This window comes from Saccopteryx leptura, chromosome 5, assembly GCF_036850995.1.
Source record: "Saccopteryx leptura isolate mSacLep1 chromosome 5, mSacLep1_pri_phased_curated, whole genome shotgun sequence".
Lineage (NCBI taxonomy): Eukaryota > Metazoa > Chordata > Mammalia > Chiroptera > Emballonuridae > Saccopteryx > Saccopteryx leptura.
In genome coordinates, this window is record NC_089507.1 from 217,084,693 (window position 1) to 217,105,570 (window position 20,878).

At 48.0% G+C, this 20,878-nt stretch overlaps 2 protein-coding genes across 3 annotated transcripts in view; both read right to left on the reverse strand.

The window, feature by feature from the left end:
• LOC136405159 (zinc finger protein 343-like) overlaps positions 1-20,878 on the reverse strand; it is a 28,009-nt gene that overhangs the window by 2,720 nt on the left and 4,411 nt on the right. The window contains exons 1-4 of one of the 2 annotated variants that reach the window (XM_066384247.1): positions 5,741-5,817; positions 4,832-5,084; positions 4,593-4,651; positions 1,082-1,208 (exon numbers count right to left, since the gene is read on the reverse strand). The exons of the other annotated variant lie outside the window; for it this stretch is intronic. Coding sequence (XP_066240344.1) covers positions 1,082-1,208; positions 4,593-4,651; positions 4,832-4,883 — 238 coding nt within the window. The 5' untranslated portion in view covers positions 4,884-5,084; positions 5,741-5,817. Of the gene's footprint in view, positions 1-1,081; positions 1,209-4,592; positions 4,652-4,831; positions 5,085-5,740; positions 5,818-20,878 lie in introns of those variants that run through there. 2 annotated transcript variants of the gene reach the window in all.
• Positions 16,756-17,970, reverse strand: LOC136405700 (histone-lysine N-methyltransferase PRDM9-like). The gene has a single exon (XM_066385176.1). The coding sequence runs from the start codon at positions 17,968-17,970 to the stop codon at positions 17,032-17,034; it is 939 nt and encodes a 312-aa protein (XP_066241273.1). The 3' UTR covers positions 16,756-17,031.

Below are 20,878 nucleotides of genomic sequence, written 5' to 3' on the forward strand. Positions count from 1 at the left end.
AGGGAGTCCCCCCTGGTCTTGTGAAAACTAGGGCCCTCCTGCCACACCTGCTATTAATAATATGTGTGCAACATCATTTGTTTCTACCAATTATTTCTTTATGTTCATTTCTACACAGTCCCTTTTCTATGGCAATCTAGGGGGACCATCCCAGAAACATCTTCTTAGACTAGGCACCTTCCAGGTATGCATTCTACCATGTAAATCCCTTCAGTACACCAGTTGTTTTTTTCTTGTAAGTCAGAGAAGCCATGACACTCCCACTGGTGCCTTTTTTATACCTGTTGTATTTGGTGGTGACAGTCTCTATGACCCACGAGGAAATCTCATTCCTGATATCACTTATTCAAAAAAAAAAAATACTGAACACATAAAGTTACTTAATCAGGACGGCTTCCAAACACAGGAAACAGTACATTACACAGTGGTTAAACCAGGGGTCTCAAACCCACGGGCCGCGAGTTTGAGACCCCTGGGTTAAGCAAAGTGTATAACAACTGAATCTGAATTTCAGGTTTATCCACAAACAAATACTTAAAAAAGAGAAAAAAAGAGCTTCTGAAAGGCAAATCTCTGAAACTTTCAGAAGGTCTTTCTCACTACTCTTCCATGTGCAAATGGCATTCACACTCCCACAGGCCTCCTTACAATTCCCTACCCCTGGGAGGGACATCCATCCCTTAATGCCTTAGCGCCAACTCGTCTCCACCTGAAATGCGCTTGCCTTAGACACACAGAGCCTAACTCCATCACCACATTATGATTTTGGTCACCTGTTACCTCATAATTGATTTCAAATTCAGCTCGCCGCCCTGTCACAATAGATTTCCTTTATCCTGTTTCACTTGATAACTATTTTTGACAAGGAAATGCTTATCACCATCTAACATACCATCCTATCCCTGCACGGGACGCTTCTTGTTTCTTAACTGTCTCAAAAAAATGGGAAAAGTAAGCCCTGATGGGCAGGGGCTGCTATTCCTTCACTTCTGTGTGGCTCTAAGTGTCTAGAACATTTTCTGTTCCACGGTAGGTGGTCCATCCCGCTACCGCAGTAAGGAAGGACAGAACACAGCCTCACCCAGCGAGAGCAGGTTCCTGTAGTTCTCCAGCATCACTTCCTTGTACAGGCTCCTCTGCGTAGGGCTCAGCATCCTCCATTCCTCCTCTGTGAAGACCACGGCCACATCCCTAAATGTGATCAGTACCTATTAAGAAGCAATTCATTAATGAAGAGCAAGTCACCATCAATTTTCCAAGCACGATGAACAAATCTTGTGGCCCTGGAGGGTCTGGATCTATAAAAGTTGGTCCAGTTCTTTCCCTAGTACACAGTTCTTTGTACCAAATTCTTCTGGCCATGACTATGGCTTTGTATTAAAATCTAAGGGGTGGAGAGCCGACACATACATTCCATTACTGCGCCTTGGACAATTATCATTTCCTTGGAGAAGTGTTTTGTCAATAAGTTAGACACCTGGCCTGACCAGGTAAGGGCACAGTGGATAGAGCATCAGACTGGGACACAGTGGTCCAGGTTTGAAAACACCAATGTCGCTGTCTTGAGCTCACGCTCATCCAGCAGGAGCGTGGGTCAACAGCATGAGTGCGGGTTAACTGGCTTGAGTGTGCAATCAGAGATTTGACCCCCTGGTCATTGGCTTCAGCCCAAGTCCACTGGTTTAAGCAACAGGTCACTTGCTCTGCTATACCTTCCACCTCAAAACATAAGTGAGTAAGCAATGAATGAACACTGATGTGCTACAATGAAGAATTGATGCTTTTCATCTTTCTCCCTTCCTGTCTGACCCTATCGGTTACTCTTTCAGACTCTCTCTCTCTGTCTGTGTAAAGAAAAAATTGAAACCTGAAACAGGAACGTGATCTTGAGCCTGACTAGGTGGAGGCAGAGTGGATAGAGCATTCAACTGGGATGCGTACGACCCAGGTTTGAGACCCAGAGGTCGCCAGCTTGAGCGCGGGCTCATCCGGTTTGAGCAAAGCTCACCAGCTTGGACCCAAGGTCGCTGGCTCAAGCAAGGGGTTACTTGGTCTGCTGGACGCCCGCGGTCAAGGCGCATATGAGAAAGCAATCAATGAACTAAGGTATTGCAACAAAAAACTGATGATTGATACTTTTCGTCTCTCTCCATTCCTGTCTGTCTGTCCCTATTTATTCCTCTCTCTGACTCTCTCTCTGTCACCCTAAAAATAAAGGAACGTGACCTTGTGGATGCACTATCAAAAAATTTTGAGATGCAAGAGTTACAGATAGGCATAAAAGTTTTATTTTGAAGGGGACTTGCTGTCCACCATGTATCATCGGACACACAATTCATAACCTATAAGGGAAGGATAAATGTATCATCAAGGGCCATTGTAACTCAGCTCAGAACTGAAAAGCTATTTTCGTATTACATAACAGGGAAATTTATTTTGACTTCCTCTCATTCTCATATTCGTATTTCCTCCCTCCCTCCCTTCCTTTCTCATCCTGTGTTTCCCCCTTCAAAACACTGTCTTTGTTAAACACTGGACATTTTAGGTAAAACATTATCCCAACTCTGGAGACCAACCTAAGTTCCGCTTCAGGCTGTGGCTCTCGTTAGTTGATCATGTTTTCTGACTTGTCTTGGTGAGTTCAGTAAAGACTATTGCCCCCGAATATGTGGCTAATGAGCAGGAGAGGCCTGGGCATACACAATCACGCTGACCCTCCTGTTAGTTAGGTCGGTGGATAATGGGGGCACTTTGGCTCGGACCGCCCACAACCAAGTGTGCCAAAAGAAACTTCCCAAGAGCCCTTTGGAAAAAGAGTGACACCTCCGTCAGCCAGTGAGATTTCACCACGTCATATTAGCTCGACCACCCTAGGAACTCTTTAAATATCTCTCACATGGGTCACCCCTTGAGACTTGCCTAGCCTGTGTCCCCGGGGCTAGGACACCTCGTGGGGCGGGATGCACTCCGTACTCAATAAAGCCTTTTATTATTCCACACTTTGTGGATCTGGCCCCTTCCTTTCTTCTCGGCGGGGAAAAATACCTTACACCTCCCACTCCAGAAATGACTGTCTTTTTAGCAGGGCTCACTTGGCAGTTCTGCCTGATCTACTTCTGTAAACTTAAGTACTAAAAAAAAAAAAAAAAAGAATCAACACAAGGATGAGCTATACAACAACACTAGATGAAAACAACATCAGCCTGGGTCTTACAGTAATAGCTAGTTAAAACAATAGACTAAGAATGAAAGAAAGAAAAAGAATGATAAGTATGTACAAATATCACCCAACCATAGAAGAACACATAAGGATACCAGGAAGCTTCACCTAGGACTGCAGAACGAGCCTCCCACCCTGCGCATTTGCAAGGAAGTGTCCTCTAGAGAGAAATGTACATTCAGGTGTACCTGAGACACTACTAGTTTTTATGGAAAGAGTTTGGCTGAAGGCTATATAGCATGAGGGACCTTCCTGCACAGCCTCAAGGAATGAAAGAGGTCATCACATTCAGGATAATTAACTAGGCTGGCAATCAAGTGATTAAGAACATCCTTCTCAGTTTAGAAAAAACTACAGCAAGACCTCTCAGCCAGAGTCAATATCTCAGTCATTTCTAAAACCATCCCTTTTTTTGTGATCCTTACTGTTCATATTCAGTTGAGTTCAAATTCACATATTTTTTTTAATACTGTTCCTTCACACCATGCTCTGCTTCTCGTTCAAAAATTTCAATAGTGCCTGACCAGGCGGTGGCGCAGTGGATAGTGCATTGGACTGGGATGCCGAGGACCCAGGTTTGAGATCCCAAGGTCGCCAGGTTGAGTGCGGGCTCATCTGGTTTGAACAAAAGCTCACCAGCTTGGACCCAAGGTCGCTGGCTCGAGCAAGGGGTTACTCGGTCTGCTGTAGCCCCACGGTCAAGGCACATATGAGAAAGCAATCAATGAATAACCAGGTGTCGCAACGAAAAACTAATGATTGATGCTTCTCATCTCTCTGTTCCTGTCTGTCTGTCCCTAACTATCCGTCTCTCTGACTCTGTCTCTGTAAAAAAAAAAAAAATTTTCAATAGTAAAAAAGTAAAAAGATGTCCACTGCAAAAAAATCTATCTTTAGCTAGTGTGATGTGAAATGAAATTGAATACATTTAAAATTCTTAATTATCTCAGTATTTTTAAAATATTCCTTATAATTTACACTTTCCTGGGTTATTACACTCTCAGATATATTTTCTTTTTTTAAAATTAATTTTAATGAGATGACATTAATAAATCAGGGTACATAATTCAGGAAAAACATCTCCAGGTTATTTTGACATTTAATTAAGTTGCATACTCATCACCCAAAGTCAAATTTCTTCTGTCAACTTCTATCTGGTTTTCTTTGTGGGTATATTTCCCAACAAGGAAAATAAAACACACAAATGCAGAAGTCATTCTAAACTGACCAACACGGTGCCTGAAACAGGAATAAACTATCTAATGTTGATTGCTTTTTCCCTTCCTAAGAAAAGAGAATATCCAGTTTGCCTATTCTCTGGAAAATGAGGCAGCATTTCAGAAAAAATGGGAAAAAAATAACCCCAACTCACCAGTGTTTCGGGCTTTCCTTCCTTTTCTTGGAGCGAGTCAGTGCAGTTGGAAGGCAGACCTAGGGGAAGAACAAAGCTCTGAGGGTGCAGGCCTCCCAGAATGCCCCGGGGAGCAGCTCCTCGGAGCCCAGGACAGAGGGAGCAGTCCCTTTACTCGGCTGGGGTCACTACAGTGCTCTCAGCTAAGCCCAGAGCCTTACTCCTCCTCCTCACCTCTCCAGACTCTCAACAACTCTCACCTTTAGCCTCATGATTTAGGGTCAGATTCTCCATGGTCTTCAAGTCTTCCATGTTCTCCTCCAGAACCTGCTCTCCCAAGGCCAAAGGATCAGGCAACGTCAAGGCCTCAGGTGCAGACCAGTGTTTGCCCTGAAATTCTATCACCCGGCCAGGTAGACCTTATTTCATTGCAAGATTGACTTCTGCTCCTGCCCCAGGTGACTTCTCCGAACCTCCTTGTGAAAGTGCACCGTGTTTCCAGAAAGCCAGCACCTGTGGGTGGAGCAGCAACGTGACGTGTCCACACTCCTTACTGTACAAATCAGGCACTGCAGGTCCTGAGAGCTCCCACCCCAACCGCATCCCCACTCACTCAACGAGTGGGGCCAGAGTCACCCCCAGAAAAACAAGCCAAAACACCGAGAATTCGATATTCACAATCAGTCCGGGGTTCCCACAACCATTCACACACGGATGACCCAGGTAGGTGTCCCCTTGCCAAAAGCAGGGGGACTTATATAGTCGGCCTCTCACCCCCAAACACCACAGGGAACGCCTGTCGATTTAGCTCTGGCTGAACTCGTGTCCCCAGAGTCCTTAAAATAAACCTCGGAGATGCACGCCTACAGCCACTTCCTTATGTGAATTGTATGGCCCAGAATCAACCCAACTTAAAAAAAAAAAAAAAAAAAAGGATATGAGAATTTCTGCTCACGAGCCCCAGCGTAGTCGGAAAGACCCCGGTAGCGCCCCGCAACTCAGACACTCCGACGAAGCTGAGTCTCATCCCAATTTCCCCCCGAAAATACACGTCTGGGCCCCGTTCCTGCTCCAAAAATGAAACCTGCCGCACTTCCCGTTCTATCTACTGCACACCAGCCTCACTCATCCCGGGTCCAGCTGCCACCACGGCTCCTAACCCTACGCACCGCCGCTCTCATTCCTCCTTCCAGCTCGGTAGTCAACCCGCAGCCCCCGCTCACCGCAACCTGCAGCAGAGGTCCACGTGACCTCCCGGGTGATCTGCGCAAGAACTACGATTCCCAGAATCCCCGGAGGCTTCGGCTGCAGCAACGCAATGACCTCCTCCCCACGAGTATAACATACCTGAACACTACATACTGTAGTGACAGCCGACCTGTTTTTCCTATTTTTTTATTTATTGATTTTAGAGTAAGAGAGTAGAAGGCAGAGAGACAGAGAGGGAAAGAGAGAGAAACATGGACTTCTTGTCCCACTAATTTATGTATTCATTGGTTGATTCTTGCATGTACCCTGACTGGGAACCGAACCTGCATTCTTATTGCACACTCCCGATGCTCTAACAAACTGAACGAACCGGCCAGCTATACCCATCTTTTTCCTTAAATATCCATGTATAAAACAGACAATATTTCGGGAAAGAAGTCTGTTCTCAGGGTTTCAATCGGAAAGACTACAGTTCCCAGAAGTCTCAGCGGCAGCATCTCCTGAGATTTATACCGTCTTCCACGGTCCTCTCCCGGGTTCTGTGCGGAAAAGCCGTATCTGGTTTCCGAGTCCAGCTTGTCTAGCGCACAGGCTGCGGGGCTGTTCTACGCTTTGCCAAGTTTTTCCCTTCCCGTGACCCAGGGTAACTCACTGCGTTTAAGCTGAATAGCACACACGCCTCCTTCCCTGAGCGCCATCTAAGTGTGGCTCCGTGCTACTCCCCTGCGGGCAGCCCCACGTTACTAGCAGGAAATTCAGGGAATGCAAAGCGGTCACCCCACTGGGGATGCTGTGCAATCGATTTCCTCTCTCCAAGTCAGCTGGTGGCAGAGAAATGCAGGACGGCTTAACAACCCAGTACAGCACACGATGTGAAAACCGAAATCGGACGTGGGGAAGCCAGGTTCCCCCAAATTATAATGAGGCTTCTGTCCGCTACTCCTCCTTCCACATGACAGAGCTTCATGAATTCTTTCCTGAGATGGACAGGGAAGCTCTAAGGAGGGTCTGAGCACTGAGGTGACTGGACCTGGCCCTTGCCCACAGCTCCCTCCTCATCTCTAGCTTCCCCCTTCTCCAGTGGACAGTTCCGCCCTCCTAGACCTCGCATTTCCTCCTAGAAATAAATTTCTCCATGACTCTCGCTCCCTCTTCCCCTCATGTTTGATTAGTGGACTCATCCTCCCTGCTCTGTAGACTCAGATTTCTTTGCTCCAGGAAGGCTCCTTTAGCCCCATTGTCTGATATAAATATCCTTGATCCCCAGAGAATGTTTCCCAGAGCTCTTACCATTCTATTCTGTGCTAGTCTGTTCGGAGCTGTCACTTAAGGGACTGTTATCTTTCTGAAGAATGCACTATCTACTCTGGCAGCGCTGCCTTATATGTCCTGAATAAACCCTGAAAACATTATTCTCTGAGAAAAAAAAATGATTGGATGGATGATGGATAAATGGATGCATGAAGATAACTTCATGGAAATGATGGAAAGACTGCAGCCATTTGCCACCTTCTGTGGGGGGATGGCTCTCTGTTCAGGGGCAGTGCAGAGATGAGGTGGCAAGGTTGTAGCAGATGGTGGCTTTATTGTTGTTCCTACAGAAACAGTTGGACCACCCCTGTTCCTCCCAAACCTACATCTCCATCTTTTGTTCCAGCTTTCCAGTGGAGACGATCAAGAACATCAATCACTGGACTCTGTTCAATTATTACAACTCTTCAGCCTGAAACGAGAGTGTCTCCTGGGAACCCCTGCACACTGCTGACTTACCCGGAGTTCTTGCTAGGAGACAGACGTGGGCGTTGTGAGTAGCTGTGCTCTCCTGAAATGTTTATTCCTGCACTCCCTTCTTATTACAACTTTCTTGGTGTTTCTGTGTTGAAGCCACTAAAATGTCCAGCCAGTATTTCTCGGGAACATTCCACCTTTACACTCACCCACGTTTGCTGGGTCCACCTACACCTCTCTCTGCTTGGTTTGTCAATCTGCTATTGGTTGAAGTTATTACCAGTTTACCTGCAAATTTCAGTGAGTGCCTAAGTATCTTTTTCTGGAAATCATGAATAAAGCAATACTCCCAAAGGTTGAATATAGGACCTTGCATGTATATGCATCTGTACATTTTTCTGCAAGGAGCATTATAAGTTTTATAGTCAAAGCTTTATTTAGTAGAGCGCATCCCGGACAAGGTCCTCTGTTCCACGAAAGGGGGCCAGAGAAGCCACATGGATTCTTCCACTGGGGGTTAATTCATAGGATCGGTAGGATGTTTGGGTTGATATAACGTGGCAAAATTTCATTGGCTGACAGACTGTCGTTATTTTCAAAGGGCTTCTGGGAAGTTTCTTTTGGCGTGCGTGAGTGTGGGCTGTTCCAGCCAAAGTTCCCGGGCCTGGTTCCTCACGTGACCTTCCCACATTGCCAACCGAACTCACATTCTGACCTTTTATGTTAGATAAGGGTGCCAGTATTCATCTGGCTACTTCCTGCTGGCTAGAGGCATTGTGGGTAGGGGAGGTCAGAAGGTGGTGGCTCTGATGGGAGTTGTGTATATGGGTGTAGGAAAATTTGGTTGACCGTGATTTGAGAAACCTCGCAGTTGCGATCCTGTAAGAATTTTAAAAAGAGGAGTAAATATGAGTAATATGCTGATAATTAGAAGAGGACCTAGGATAGGGACAGCCCAGGTGAAGATGGGTGGCTGCCATCAAGAGTTAAACGGGCTGTAGGAAGAGAGGCCCTTGTGCAGTTTCTCTTGCAGACAGTTGAGGACATTGATGCTTTCTTCCATCAGGCCAGTCTTATTGAACAGCATTGCTTCCTGCTTCACCTCACTCTGAATGCAGGTTCCCGGTGGGAAGGACAGGAGCCAAAGGAGGGTCTGTAGGGCCCAACCTTTCAGTGAGCCGGAGATGGGTAGGGGCCAGTGGTTCCGACTGCCAGTGGTCTTGCATGGGGGCAAGCTTGAGGCGAGAGACATGGTACCAAGGTGTTTGCCCTAGGAGCTTGGCTGCAGTAGAAGTAGTCAATATTATCATATGGGGTCCCATCCACCCCCATAATCGAGACCTGTGAGGGAACTAGAGGTCTAGAGTGCAATGGCAAAACAGAGAAGGTAGCCCCCATGTCTACAGGAAATGAGATGGTCTTACCTGCTACCTGTAGCATTACCCAGGGCTTGGCGAGGGTGATGGGGGTCTCCAAGTCTGGGCCGTGTCAGTTGTCCATGAGGTTGAGAAATTTGAGCAATGGGCCTGCCTGGGTGGCTTGGCCTCCTATTTGGTGGCTCGTCTTCCATGTAGAGGTGCTGAGGAAGAATCTGTTGCCCAAAGGGGGCAATCACTCTGCCAGTGACTGGGCTGCTTGCAGTTAGAGTAGGGCTTAGTGGGTGGCCTCAGGCAGGGGCACTCACTACTGGGGCCAGTGACCTTCCTTGACACATTTAATGCAAACTTCTGATGGGGTTCCTCTTTGCGGGTCCGGACTTGGGTAGGGCACCTCCTATGCCTACCCCCTGTTGCTCTGCCAGCCTCAGGGCTGCCACAAGAGCATGGGCTTGGAGACTTACCTTTTGCTGCATGCGGGCCTGGCAAGCAGCCTCAGACTTTTTCTACTAGTTATGACCATTAAAAACTTTATACGTCGTGTTCATTAGGTCTCGGATAGGGGTTTGGAGGTGAGAAGAAGAGGAGGGGGGCTCCTGAGGAGCCCAGCACCCAGATCCACCCAGAAACGCCGGAGCCAGAGGCTGAACAGGGCCAGGCCTTCCTGCAAGAAAACCGGGGCTGGGCCATGGGGTCAGGAGCCCTGCAAACCCGTGTGAGGGCCAATGGCTGGCGGAGGAGAGCCTGACAGGGGAGGGGCTTAAGAACACAGCAAAGGGAGGGGCTTCTGACCAGCAGGGGAGGGTGGGCTTTCTTCAAGGAAGAGGTCCACAGAGGGACCAGAGAGGGGTCCCGAGAGAGGGTCACTCCCGGGGGTCAGGCAGGAGGGGGAGAGAGTTTCTCAAGGGGGAAAGTGAAGGAGGAAAGATTAGAAGCAGAGGTTTCTCTGGCCAAAAAGGACCTGCGCTGTAGAGCAGGCGGCACAGAGATTAGGATGAGAGTGCAAATACTAGAAGCCCTGAATGTAAGGGATCTCCAACCATTTCCCAGTTCTTTGGCAATAGTTAAATTGGTGAGGGTATTATTGTAAAATCAAAAGTCCCTTCAAGAGGCCACCTGGTTTGATTATCCAGTGAGTATAGTGGCCCAGCCATGGTGGAGACAAAGATCAGTTTCTTCTTCTTTAGGGAGGGAGAGATTCAGATAAGGCACTCCAGGAGTGTTTTTGAGTCAGGTTTAGATTCCTGTGGCCCCAGGGCCAACCTCAGCCTCTGAGTGAGCAGAGATGAGAACTGGCATCCCACAACTCAAGCTCTGGCCACCGGACGGTTAGGTAAAGTGGGTGTATCTGGGACATTTCCACAAGCACACACACACTCGGAATGGAAAAGAGGTCCCTGACACAGCTGCGATTATAGACAGGGAGTCTCAGCAAAAAGAATTGAAGGTGGCCCTGGCCGGTTGGCTCAGTGGTAGAGCGTCGGCCTGGCGTGCAGCAGTCCCGGGTTCAATTCCCGGCCAGGGCACACAGGAGAAGTGCCCATCTGCTTCTCCACCCCTCCCCCTCTCCTTCCTCTCCGTCTCTCTCTTCCCCTCCCGCAGCCTGGGCTCCATTGGAGCAAAGTTGGCCTGGGCGCTGAGGATGGCTCTGTGGCCTCTGCCTCAGGCGCTAGAATGGCTCTGGTTGCAACAGAGTGACGCCCCAGATGGGCAGAGCATCAGCCCCTGGTGGGCGTGCTGGGTGGATCCCGGTCGGGCGCATGCAGGAGTCTGTCTGACTGCCTCCCCGTTTCCAACTTCAGAAAAATACAATAAAATAAAATAAAAAATAGAAAAGAATTGAAGGGAGGCTGAAGGCAGGTGACTCACCGCATCATGTGCTAAAGTGGGTGGGAGGTTGGAGGTCCTGGTTCTTCCTTGGGAGAGGAGAGGAGTGGCCCCAGTGGGCTTCAAGCTCCTCCCAGGTTTCAGCACCAAATGTAAGGTATTTTCCTTGCTGAGGAAGAAAGAAAGGCGTAGCCACGAAGTGTGGAATAGTAAAAGCTTTAATTAGTAGAGCGCATCACGGACGAGGTTCTCTGATCCGCAAAATGGGCCAGGGAAGTCACGTGGATTCATCCGCGAGGGAGTAATTTATATGGTCGGTAGGGTGGTCGGGTTGATATGATGTGGCAAAATTTCATTGGCTGACTGATGGTCATTCTTTTTCAAAGGGCTTCTGGGAAGTTTCTTTTGGTCCGCATGGGTGTGGGCGGTTCCAGCCAAAGTTCCTGGACCTGGTTCCTCACATGACTTTTTCCCATTGCCAACTAACATCAGTTCTTCATTCCCAAACCTCAGTTGTTCATCAATTGCTTTCTCATCTGTAGAACTGTCAAATTGGGTTACTTGGTCTCAGAAGAAGGGGCAGTAGAAAAGGCTGTGCCCAAAACGCCAGGCCTTTGGACTAACACATAACACCTTGGGTATGACAAACCTGTCGTAGACAAATTAGTAGGATGCTGTGTCTAAGCAGGACCCTTGGATTGGAGAACTGAGGTGACTTGTCATTCTTTTTTTTTTTTTTTTTTTTTTTTTTTTTCTGAAGCTGGAAACAGGGAGAGACAGTCAGACAGACTCCTGCATGCGCCCGACCGGGATCCACCCGGCACGCCCACCATGGGGCGATGCTCTGCCCACCAGGGGGCAATGCTCTGCCCATCCTGGGTGTCGCCATGCTGCGACCAGAGCCACTCTAGCGCCTGGGGCAGAGGCCACAGAGCCATCCCCAGCGCCCGGGCCATCTTTTTTGCTCCAATGGAGCCTTGGCTGCGGGAGGGGAAGAGAGAGACAGAGAGGAAAGCGCGGCGGAGGGGTGGAGAAGCAAATGGGCGCTTCTCCTATGTGCCCTGGCCGGGAATTGAACCCGGGTCCTCTGCACGCTAGGCCGACGCTCTACCGCTGAGCCAACCGGCCAGGGCTGACTTGTCATTGAAGCTGTATTTATCAGTGTTTAAACCCATGAGAAGCTAAGAGGCCCAAAGCCATGATTCATGATGGGAAGAGAGGTCACAGATAAAGGCTCTGCCCTTAGAATGTGGAAGTCTAAAGAGAGTGTACCAATAAAGGGTCTGAGAAAAAGGAGAACTAGAACAGACTTTAAGAAACAGTGATGTCTTGGCCTGACCTGTGGTTGTGCAGTGGATAAAGTGTTGACTTGGAAATGCTGAGGTCGCCAGTTCGAAACCCTGGGCTTGCCTGGTCAAGGCACATATGGGAGTTGATGCTTTCAGCTCCTCCCCCCTTCTCTCTCTCTCTCTCTCTCTCCTCTCTCTCCCTCTCTGTCTCTCTCCTCTCTAAAAATGAATAAAGAAAAAAGAAAAAGGAAAAAAAAAAAAAAAAAAAAAAGAAAGAGTGATGTCTTGATGGGGATGACAGGTATTCAGCAGAGACCTGAGTAGAGATTGGGAGAAGAAAACCCAGGCGATGGAGCCTTCACTGCAGCCAGTGGGAGTCATCATTTAGGAGAAGCAGTAATCAAGGTCTTGGTGACCTGGAAAGTTCCTCCATTCTGGGAACTCGATCACCCTCTCCATGCAAAAGCTCAGATTCCCCAACAAATCTACCAGATTTATTTGGGACTTATTTATTTCTCAGGGGTTGGATTCATGCAGGAATCCTGGGCTGTGAATGTGAACTGTTTTCCAGATGCATGTGTGACTAAGGGGCACAGACTGAGCTCATGAAAGACTTTACTGGAACAGAAGGACAAGAAAGCATGAGGATGAACTGTGTATGAAAATTGTAAAGCTGGTGACCCCGGACATGGCCATGCAGATGCAGGTTCACATTGGATTCCGGCAGAAGGTAAAGGAACAGTGGAGACAGGAAATGGTGGGTCATTCTGTTTATCAGTCTCAATGGAGAAGAGCAAACAGGCAGGGGAGACCCCTTCCCTCTCACTCAAGGCTCCCAAACCCAGACTCATTCTCAGGCTCTACAGGAGTCCTGGGCCCCCACAAAACTCAGCAGGGCTCCTAAGCACTGAGCACTCTCTCTCCCTATGCACTCTGTAGCTAAGCAGGCTGGAGGAAATAAACCTTTCTACAGCAAACAATAGGAAACACTCCTCCCTCCCAAGCAGGAAGTCAACTCAGTCTGTAATTTACTTTCCTGAGGGAACCACCTACATCCTTCCATACACTATACACACAGGGCGCTGCCCCAATACAAAGGAGCAAATCTAAAAACATTTGTTTACCTGACAAAGACATAGACGTGGTCATTCTATGTTACTTAAATGAAACCTTTTATTTCTTTATTCCAATTACAAAAAGTGAAAAAATAAACATGTCTATGTAAGTAGCTAGTTACATCCTCCCTCTCACAGGGGAGGAGGTTGGGGTGAAGACTTCAGAAAGCCCCTCAAAGGTGACTGATAACTGAGGTAGTGATTCCTGGGAACAAGAATCTCCTTTTGGCCTGACTTGTGGTGGCACAGTGGATAAAGCCTCGACCTGGAATGCTGATGTCACTGGTTTGAAACTCTGGGCTTCCCTGGTCAAGGCACATATGGAAATTGATGCTTCCTGTTTATCCCCACTATCGCTCTCTGTCTCTTTGACATGAATAAATAAATAATAGGAATAATTTTAAAAATAAAATTAAAAAAGAATGTCCTCTTGCAAGGTTGAGGAGAAACAACAGGATAAAGCTCCACCCACAAACCCTGCTCATGTCTGTCTTTGCCCCGAGTGTCCCCTGGTGCCCTATGAGGTGTGACTGTTAAAGCCTCTCACAGAGTCCCTCCCAGGCCACCTAAAGTTTCTCCAAATGTAGTGTAATAGTGCAGCCCAACCGAAACTGCTAACATTCAGCGTCGCAGTGAAAAAAACCTACTCAAGGCACAAACTGATTGCAAGGGGAAGAGGGAGAGGCCTCCAGGGACAGGCAATGAAGACCTCCGGAGCCCTGATTCTCACAGCTTTTACTGAGCAGAGGACAAAACTTCTTTACAAGAACAAAGGCAACAGGATTACAGGGGAGGGAGATCCGGTGATAAGGGGAAAGAATGAATGAATGAGGGCCTTTGTGCTGATGTGAAGATGGGGCTAGTGTGGGTGTTAGGCAGATAAAATATATTATGCTCACTTTGTTAAAGATGGCACTGCCCACGTGGAAGCCATTGCCCAGGTGATATTAATGTGTATTGGGGGCGGGCTGTGGGCAGGCAGGATCCTGGTAGCCTGGGGCTTGGTTTTGGGACTAAGCCTTTCCCACCCTTTTTGATGTGGGGTGGTACAATCCCATCATGCCTCAGAGAAGTGACTTTGTATTAGAGACTTCCCTATTTTGTATATTGGATTAAAGGTTTTGAATCTACACTATAAAATGGGGGGCAGAATGGGAGCTTGCTCTCTCAGTTCCTGAGATTAGCATTAAAGAGCAGAGAGCAGAGACAGGCCACGTGGAGGAGGCCAGGAGAAGCAGCCAAGATGGTGGAGTGCTAAGTGAGAAGCCAGTTTGTACAGGGTTTGTGCAGGGAGAAGGAAGGAGATGGGGAACAGAGGTGAATAAGTCTGGTGAGCTAGAAACCTTTGATTCTAGGAATCTCGGATAAGTCAGTAGCTTTGTGAGCACTGAATGTTAAGTTGGTTTTGGAGCCCAGTGTGTGTTTTTACTTGCCCGCCGGGTGCGAGCTAGGATTAAAGATGATGGCCCACCAGTTTTTGGCTCCATTGTTTCTTTACCGACTGTCAGAATCCAATGTGAACCTTCATGGGCCAAACAGCTGTGATAGTAGCCCTGGCTACTGGCCTTACAACAATATTTTATTTTTTTAAAATGACCAGATTCCCTGTTACATCCAAGACTCACTCTTGATGCTCGTCTTGTAAGTTTGACAATTATATTTTAAAATGCCAGTTTTTACACCGGTCACATAATTTTATTTTGTGCATTTATCCGTCTGACCCAAAGGCCAGTCCATGAAAATATTTTATGACATTAAACCAGTCTGTGTCCCAAAATAGGTTGGGGACCACTGTCCTAAGCTACTTTTCTAAAGGCCTTTCAGGATGATGTTTTGAGTCTGACAAACATCAGTCACTCACTGTGTCAGTGTTGCATCCAAAACACATTCACTCAGGGCTGTAAACTAAAGTTTCCCAATCAGGTCATAGAGGGTTCAAAGTTAGATCGCAAGTTACTTACAAAGCAGCTGTTCTATGACGTATCCTGAGGTGAGATTTTCCCTGGTTTGTGCCAGGAAACATCTCACACACATAGAACATATACGCTGGCATTTGTGAGGGGTGGTTTATAGCCATAGCTGTGACTATACTCCTTATACATTTAAGGTGTCTCAGAGTGGAGTCCCTGGAGAGACAATGGATGGAGAATTGAGTAGTTGTTGGGCAGATAAAATATATTATGCTCACTTTGTTAAAGATGGCACTGCCCACATGATATTAATGTGTTGGGGGCAGGCTGTGGACAGGCAGGATCCTTGTAGCCTGCGGCTTGGTTTTAGGACTAAGCCTTTCCCACCCTTTTTGATGTGGGGTGGTGCAATCCCATCATGCCTCAGAGAAGTGACTGTATTGCAGACTTCCCTATTTGTATATTGGTTTAAAAGGTTTTGATTTCCGCACTATAAAGTGGGGCAGACCAGGAGCTTGCTCTCTCAGTTCCTGAGATTAGCATTAGAGGAGAGCGCAGAGAAAGGCCACGTGGAGGAGGCCAGGAGAAGCAGCCAAGATGGTGGAGTGCTAAGTGAGAAGCCAGTTTGTGCCGAGTTTGTACAGAGAGAGGGAGATGGGGAACAGAGGTGAATAAGTCTGGTGAACTAGAAACCTTTAATTCTAGGAAACTCGGAGAAGTCAGTAGCTTTGTGAGCACTGAATGAGTTGGTTTTGGAGCCCAGTGTGTGTTTTTACTTCCTTGCCGGGTGCAATCTCGGATTAAAGATGATGGCCCACCAGCTTTTTGCTCTGTTGTTTCTTTATGGACTGTCCGAATCCAATGCGAACCTGCATTGGCCAGGCTGCTGTGATGGTGGCCGGGGCCACTGGAGTTACAGTAGTTTATTGGTGAATGAGTACTGGAATGGGCAGAGAGAAAAGCTGACCGGCAGTGTGTTCACAAATGACAACTCACAAGCATCTTCGGACCCAGGATGAGCCTCTGAACCCAACAGAGTCAAGGGGTGAGGTTTTATCTCCCCATCTCAATCAGTCATGGCCCAGAAAACACCATGTGAGAAGAGGTCATTCTCTGTGGCTAAGAGGGGGTCCTATAGAAGAATTCATCACCCTGCCCATCAGCAGCAGTTATCAGCAGCTGCAGGGTGTGGGTCCTGATCAGGTGATCTGAGCAGAGCTCCGGAACATCCTCACTGAAGGATCTCCCCACCGCATGAGAACAGGGAGGCATGATCACAGGATCCCTGTCCACACCCCCTGCAGACACATGGCCCCTCCCTGAGTATGCCCTCATGGGCCTGCCCGTTGGCCACTGGCTGTTCGGTCAATGCTGACTTATTGCTCACACCTGACCCTCAGTCCCTGCACACACGCTTCCTGCCTGAGTGCCTCCTCCTTGTGCAATAGGGGCTGACCTACAACTAGAGCTACCTGCACGCTACTATTCACACGCACACACACACACACACACACACACACACGGACGGTGGTGTCTCTGCTGTAAGATGAGGACTCACTGATTGCTGAAGTCTTGACCGAGGTCCCTGCATGCACAAACCTTCCCCCCTCCTTGTGTCCTAAGGTGTCTGATGACATTTGATGAGTATTTATTTTTTTTAAAAATTTTTTTAATATTTAATTTTTTCTTTTATTAATTTTTCGAGAGGAGAGAGAGAGAGACAGAGAGAAGGGGGAGGGAGGAGCAGGAAGCATCAACTCCCATATGTGCCTTGACTAGGCAAGCCCAGGGTTTTGAACCGGCAACCTCAGCGTTCCAGGTCGACGCTTTATCCACTGCGCCACCACAGGTCAGGCCTTGATGTGTATTTAAAGCTTCACCCACATTCCCTGCAAATATCACACTTGTCCTTCGATATGTCCTCTGCTGATTCAGGAGTGCTGCTCTCCAGCTAAAGCCTCATCCACACTCACCACACATACAAGAGTTTTACCCTGAGTGAGTCCTCAGGTGTCTCCTGAGGGCTGGATTATCAGGAAATCCTTGTTCGCACTACTCAGGGCACATGTAGGCTTCTTCCCTGAGTGAGTCTTCCGGTGTTTCCTGAGGCCTGACTTATCACCAAATGCTCGTCCACACTCAGGGCACAAGTAGGGCTTCTCCCCCGAGTGAGTCCTCTGGTGTGTCTTGAGGTCTGACTTATCACGAAATCCTCGTCCACACTCCGGGCACACAAAGGGCTTCTCCCCTGAGTGAGTCCACTTGTGCCTCCTGAGTTTTGAACTAACTCTAAATTGTCGTCCACACTCCAGGCACACAAAGGGCTTCTCCCCCAACTCAGTTAGCTGCGACCGAATGGGGTCTGAGTTATGTCTGAAGCTCTGCCCACACTCCCTGAAAGCGTGCGTGTCCTGTGAGTGTTTCCTCTGGTGATACTGAAAGGATGACTTGTAAACAAAGCATCGCCCACACTGATCACACAAGTAAGGTATCTCGCCCGAGTGAGTCCTCTGGTGTGTCTTGAGGTATGACTTATCACGAAATCTTCGTCCACACTCAGGGCACACGAAGGGCTTCTCCCCCGAGTGAGATATCTGGTGTCTCCTGAGGTCTAACTTACAACCAAATCCTCGTCCACAGTCCGGGCACACGAAGGGCTTCTCCACCAAGTGTGTCCTCTGGTGTCTCCTGAGGTTTGACTTATCACTGAATCCTCGTCCACAGTCTGGGCACAAGAAGGGCTTCTTCCCCGAGTGAGTCTGCTGCTGAATTGTGACATTTGATTTATCATCAAAACTTTGGCCACACTCCTCACACAGGAAAGGATTCTCCATGGACAAGTGCACTTCAGGGTGTGTGAGGAGGTGTGACTGAAACGTGAAGCCCCGCCCACACTGCCTGCAAACGTAGGGCTTCTCCCCTGAGAGGGTCACCCTGTCTGTCATAACGTTTGATTCCAGGCTGCTGTCGAGATCAAGCTCGTTACAGCTCACAGCTCCGGATCTCGGGATTTCTAATTCCTTCCTCCCCTTGTCTGTCTGCACTGGGCTTACCCTTTGGACTGAGCTGGGCTCTATTTCTAGCACCTCATGACCTTCTCTGGAAGGTCCTTGGGGTGGGCTGCAGAATGCGCCTGAGGTTTCCCTTTCCTCCATCTGCACAAATGAAAGTCTCCAGCCATCTTCCCTGCCTTCACCTTCTGTGATTTCCCTCCAGCACCTCGGAGATAAAGACATCTGCTCCTGACGCCACAGGCCCGAATCCCCTGGATAGAAGTCACACATGTCTGTGCACATGGGAAGCACCGGCTGGCTGGGCAGTGGCTTCCTGGAGAAACCCAGAAGGCAGGAGGAGCAGGGGTTTGTTTCTAGCTTTGATTCTGCTGGAGAAAGAAAGTTCGGTCAGAGAAGCCCCCAAATGACTGCAGGGAGTCCCCCCTTCTCTCAGGTAAACTAGGGCCCTCCTGCCACACCTGTTTTAATCATATGTGTACAACATCATTTGTTTCCACTAATGATTTCTTTACGTTTTGTTTCTACACAGTCCCTTTTCTATGGCAATCCAGTGGAACCATCCCAGAAACATCTTCTACATGTCACTCAGACTGGGCACCTTCCACGTAAGCAATCTGCCCTGTAAATAGCTTCAATACCACCAGCTGTTTCTTTCTAGTAAGTCAGCCAAGCCATGACCCTCCCACTGATGCCCTGTTTACACTTCTGTTGTACTTGGAGGTGACAGTCTCTATGATCTATGTGGAAATATTCTTCATGAGTGTACTTATTTAAAAAAATCAAAACAATAAAAAACTCAACACAGAAATAGTTACTTGATCAGGAGGACTTCCAAACAAATGAAACGGTACATTACACAGCGGTTGAACAGAGTTTATAACAACTGAATCTGAATTTCAGGTTGCCCATCTGCAAACAAATACTTAGAAGAAATAATTTCTAAGTACTAAGTTCTCTATTAGGTACTGTGACTTCTGCCATGGACAAGAAACATACGGTCCATGTTTCAGGATTTTGGAACCCTGCACCCAGACCAATCTCACCACACTGACATCACAGTTGCCAACAGAATTTCCTTGGGCCAACAGAGATTGGTGAAAAGTTACTGCGACTTTGAAACAGGTTTTTAAAAGCCACAATGTGGTTTCCTCATTACTTCATTCCCCCTTCTTCTTTAAGAATACCAGACCCAGCCTGACCAGGCGCTGGCGCAGTGGATAATCAGACTGGGATGCAGAGAACCCAGGTTCAAAACCCCAAGGTTGCCAGCTTGAGCACGGGCTCATCTGCTCTGTACAAGGTTCATTGGCTTGTGCCCAAGGTCACTGGCTTGAGCAAGAAGTCACTCACTCTACTGTCACCGCCCCCCCAATCAAGGCATATATGACAAATCAATGAACAACTAAGGTGCAACAACAAAAAATTGCTACTTCTCATTTCTCTCTCTCTTTCTGTCAGTCTGTCCCTATCTGTCCCTCTCTCTCTCTCTCTCTGTCTCTGTCATACACACATAAAAATACCACACCAAAATAGAGGGAGGTCTTTTCTAAGATTCCAAAACTAGGCCCTGGCCGGTTGGCTCAGCGGTAGAGTGTCGGCCTGGCGTGCGGGGGACCGGGGTTCGATTCCCAGCCAGGGCACATAGGAGAAGCGCCCATTTGCTTCTCCACCCCTCCCCCTCTCCTTCCTCTCTGTCTCTCTCTTCCCCTCCCGCAGCCGAGGCTCCATTGGAGCAAAGATGGCCCAGGCGCTGGGGATGGCTCCTTGGCCTCTGCCCCAGGCGCTAGAGTGGCTCTGGTCACGGCAGAGTGACCCCCCGGAGGGGCAGAGCATCGCCCCCTGGTGGGCGTGCCGGGTGGATCCAGGTCGGGCGCATGCGGGAGTCTGTCTGACTGTCTCTCCCCGTTTCCAGCTTCAGAAAAATACAAATAAATAAATAAATAAATAAATAAGATGCCAAAACTAACAGTGCTGAACAAGAGGCGATAGAAGACATGAGCATTGGGCCCTGGCCCGTCCTCTCAGTGCTAGAGCGTCGGCCTAGCATGTAGGTGTCCCGGGTACGATTTCTGGTCAGGGCAACAGGAGAAGCGACCATCTGCTTCTCCACACCTCTCCATCTCCCTTCTCTTTCTCTGTCTCTCTCTCTTCATCTCCTGTAGCCATGACTCCATTGAAGGAACTGGGACCCGGAGGATGAAAATGGCCCCATGGCCTCGCCTCTAGCGCTCAAGTACCTCTGCTGCTTGGCAACAAAGCCACGGCCCCAGGGGGGCAGAGCATCACCTGGTACAGGCCTTGCAGGTTGATCCAAGTCAGGGCCCCATTGGGAATCTCTCCCACTGACGCACTGCTTCTCACTTAAAAAAAAAAAACTAAAAGAAATTTTTTAAAAATATTTTCAATATGCGTGAAATATTTGGAAATATTGTACGACATAAGATTGTGAATTTTACCGTTTTATGTCTACCATTTAAAAAACGTAGTTACTAGAAAACTTTTAATCATCCCTGTGGCTCACACTGTATTTGCACAGCACAGCACTGACCTAGAACAAGGGGTGGGAGAAATAGAGCTCGAGACCTATTTCATCCTCCCCTCTCTCTCTCTGTACAGTTGACAGGCTAGGACAGTTTTAAATTGTTAAGATGATGAAAACAAGTCAAAAGAATGATAGTATATAGCACATAAAACTGATATAGAATTCAAACTCTGGTGTCCAAAGAAAAAGTCTTCCTGAGACAAAATCATACTTATTTATCCACGTAGCGTCCGAAACAGGGAGAGTTTAGAGCGGTTAGAGATTGCATCACCCACAAAACACCTAAAATAACTATTC

Excerpts from the sequence above, each read along its gene's own strand:
- LOC136405700 (XM_066385176.1), bottom strand. The coding sequence starts at position 17,970 with ATGACAGACAGGGTGACCCTCTCAGGGGAGAAGCCCTACGTTTGCAGG.